General features: G+C 48.5%; 1 protein-coding gene across 1 annotated transcript; it reads right to left on the bottom strand.

The window, feature by feature from the left end:
* Positions 1–1,383: 1,383 nt before the first annotated feature.
* LOC135613476 (11-beta-hydroxysteroid dehydrogenase 1A-like) lies at positions 1,384–2,998 on the bottom strand. Its single transcript, XM_065110508.1, has 6 exons — positions 2,798–2,998; positions 2,521–2,713; positions 2,341–2,426; positions 2,135–2,266; positions 1,898–2,062; positions 1,384–1,805 (listed from the first exon to the last, which is right to left on the bottom strand). The coding sequence occupies exons 1-6, from the start codon at positions 2,981–2,983 to the stop codon at positions 1,503–1,505; spliced, it is 1,065 nt and encodes a 354-aa protein (XP_064966580.1). The 5' UTR covers positions 2,984–2,998; the 3' UTR covers positions 1,384–1,502.

Consider the following 2,998-nt stretch of genomic DNA (forward strand, 5'->3'; position numbering starts at 1 on the left):
TCAACACTTGCACCTCATTTCAGGGACCTTCATGCAGATCATGTGCATGTACAATCTTCATGCAGAAGTCAACCACAAGGTCAGTAGGAACTTGTATGTGTGACCCCATGATCAGTGTTTGAACAGATGCATCATGTAGATTTCATGCCATTTCAGTACTGTTGGCTACGTTGAAGTCCGATTGATCTGAAATATTAATCATATCATTTGTCCCGTGATGCGCTTACTCGTTCCTATAAGAGCAAGGAGAAGATAAGATGGCCATTGTGGAAAGAGGAAGGGGGAAGAGTGGGAATTATCCCAAAGAAGCATCTCGATTTGCTCATGACATGGATCGAGAATCATCATTTATCGTACCTAATTACAAATATATAATTGCACGATACGGATCGATTATCAATTTTGATAAAAAAGATTCATCGTTTTATAATACTTAATTACAAATACATAATTGCATCGGGTAGATGAAAGGTGAAGAATTGCTCTGGCGATGCTGCAGGATGCTTTCATGGCATGGCGCATTCTATTAATATATGCTGATGCTAAAGCCGGACGCCCCATGTCCTTGCCAAGCTCAGCTAAGCTTCCTCTTCTGTGAGGTTCCAGTCGCTGGCGAAACCCGTCCAAGGCTTAGGCTTAAGGGTGTCGTCGGCGCGTCCCGTTTCCCTTTGACTCTTCCCTCCCTCGGGCAAACCTGCAGTCGTCGGGAAGGTGATCACCATCACCATTGGAATCTGCATGCAGGCTGATTCAGTTGATACTTATCTCGATACAAGAAAGATAGCAGATGACAGAAGAGTCGGGTGATATGTGCGAGAGACGATGACGCTGCGGACGCCACGAATGAGCAGTAGGGTGCAGGAATAGAAATGGCGGGGAAGGTCTTACAGACCGTCCATGCACGAAAGCTGATGCTTCCTTCTCATTGCATACAACAGTCCTGTGAGGAAGGACGCTCACATCACTGCTTGCATGAATGGCTGGAAATCCTTTTTCTCTCTCTTCTATTTTCATCTTGTTCTTTCTCACAGGGTTGGTGGGAATCTTTATAGCGGTCTGACGTGCACTCAATAATAAGCTTCCTGCATTCATATTTGTATATATCATGCAACATGAATATGAATGATTAGAATTTGAAATCTAATTGGTAAAGGTTTTGATAGATTATATACCAACTAACTAAGAAAGACGTTGACTAATTATCATAAGATACTAAGAAAAGTACTAAATTCGTTTATTTATTTTTATATAAAACATGGAAAACCTGTAATTTACTATTTAAATGATGATTAGATTGAAATGTTTAACAACAATTTTCTTAATATCTGTTTTTTTTTTTCTTTAATGTGTATAAGCATCGCCGGATGGAAATTTTGTGGAACTTTGTTAGTTTGGAAGAGCAGAACGAGTGTGGAAACAATGGTGATTGGAAGAGCTACAACAAGCACAGAAAGTAGATTGGCCTCCCCCTCCTTTATTGTCTAACCATTGTGCGTCTTCGTTCATGCATGGATCTCATCCACGACGCTGCCCGGAGATAGAACAGAAGCTGGGTAAAGAAATCTCTTGAGCCCCTTCATGTTCAGCATCCGCTTGCTCAATGGCTCGCTCGAGGCATTCCCCGGATTGCCCAAGTAGAAGCAACGGGAGAACCAGATGACGATCTCCGGCGCCAGGCTCATGACGACGTGAAACGGCTTGTACCAGGATGGCCAGCTTATGTACTCGTCGCCCCTGCACGCCCCGCCGACGATGAGCTGCGCGCACTTCTTGGTGCTCCCGATCGGCAGCGGCCCCACTAGGATCTGCCATTTCACGTCGCGTCAACGTTAGCTCAGAAAAAAGAAGAAGAAGAAGAAGAAGATGAAGTGACGGTAGTGGTCGGCAGCGGACGTACATCTCTGGCGTCTTGGTTGATTGCTACTTCGCCGTTCTTCTGCACGGCTTTGCCTTTGGTGAGCTCGGAGGCGACGTAACCGAGGTTGACTATGGTGATTCGGACGTCGGACCCGAGCTCCGACCGTAGCGTTTCGTAGAACCTGATCATCGCCGCCTTGCTTGCCTGAAACCAGATGCATGATGTCATGAACAGAGCTAATCGCTCTCCAGATCGTGTCGACTGCGACGTACGTACGTTGTACAAGGACATTCTCGGTGTAGGAACGCGGCCAGCCATGGATGCGTTGACGACGATCTTTCCGCGGGTGTTCTTGAGGAAGGGAAGGGCGTAATAGGTCGGATAGACGGAACCCCAGAAGTTGACATCCTGAGAGGAGTCCTGCAACCATAAGCGCCTACTCTACTGCTCTATCCATCGAAGCTGGTGGACGGATACGTTACCATCAACTGGGTAAACGCAGTGATGCTGGTGATCTCCTCGAAAAAGCAGCTGCACCAAAGCCCTGCGTTGCACACGAGGTGGTTCACTGGGAGCAAGCGATCGGGATGTAGTCAGTGAAACTAGTTGGTGTGCTCATGGAGTTCAAGGCATGCGATGGAGAAAGCTAAGCTGGCGATTACGCTGCCCGAAGCGACCGATGGTTGCCTGGACGACCCGGTTGGCCTCGCTAGGGTTGGAGATGTCCGCTGCGATCACAAGCACGTCCGGGGCGCCCAGCTCGCGGGCCTTCGCGGAGACGGTCTCCAGGGCGCGCTCTCTTCTCGCTGCAAGCGCCATGGACGCCCCCCTCTTCGCGTACTCGTAAGCTAGTTGCTGAAGGAAGAAACAAGACTGGTGTCATAGGTCGGTCACATTACAACATCCATCCATGACAGCAATTAGAAGCATGTCACTGACCTCGCCGATGCCGGAAGAAGCGCCGGTGATGAGGACCACCTTCCCCGTCATGTCCTCCTTCAAGAAGGGCCTCACCAACACCCACCTGAGTAGTCTCCACACGAGCGAGATGGGCAGGTACACCAGGAGGAGTGCAGCAACGAAGACATGCATCACGACACTCAGAGAGCCGTTCAACAGCTCCATGGATGATGGATGTAA

Source organism: Musa acuminata, chromosome BXJ2-6, assembly GCF_036884655.1.
Source record: "Musa acuminata AAA Group cultivar baxijiao chromosome BXJ2-6, Cavendish_Baxijiao_AAA, whole genome shotgun sequence".
Taxonomy (NCBI): domain Eukaryota; kingdom Viridiplantae; phylum Streptophyta; class Magnoliopsida; order Zingiberales; family Musaceae; genus Musa; species Musa acuminata.

Excerpts from the sequence above, each read along its gene's own strand:
- LOC135613476 (XM_065110508.1), bottom strand. The coding sequence starts at position 2,983 with ATGGAGCTGTTGAACGGCTCTCTGAGTGTCGTGATGCATGTCTTCGTT. Across the intron at positions 2,714-2,797 it reads CTTCTTCCGGCATCGGCGAG|CAACTAGCTTACGAGTACGC; the intron begins GTCAGTGACATG and ends TTCTTCCTTCAG. Across the intron at positions 2,063-2,134 it reads CGAGAATGTCCTTGTACAAC|GCAAGCAAGGCGGCGATGAT; the intron begins GTACGTACGTCG and ends ATCTGGTTTCAG.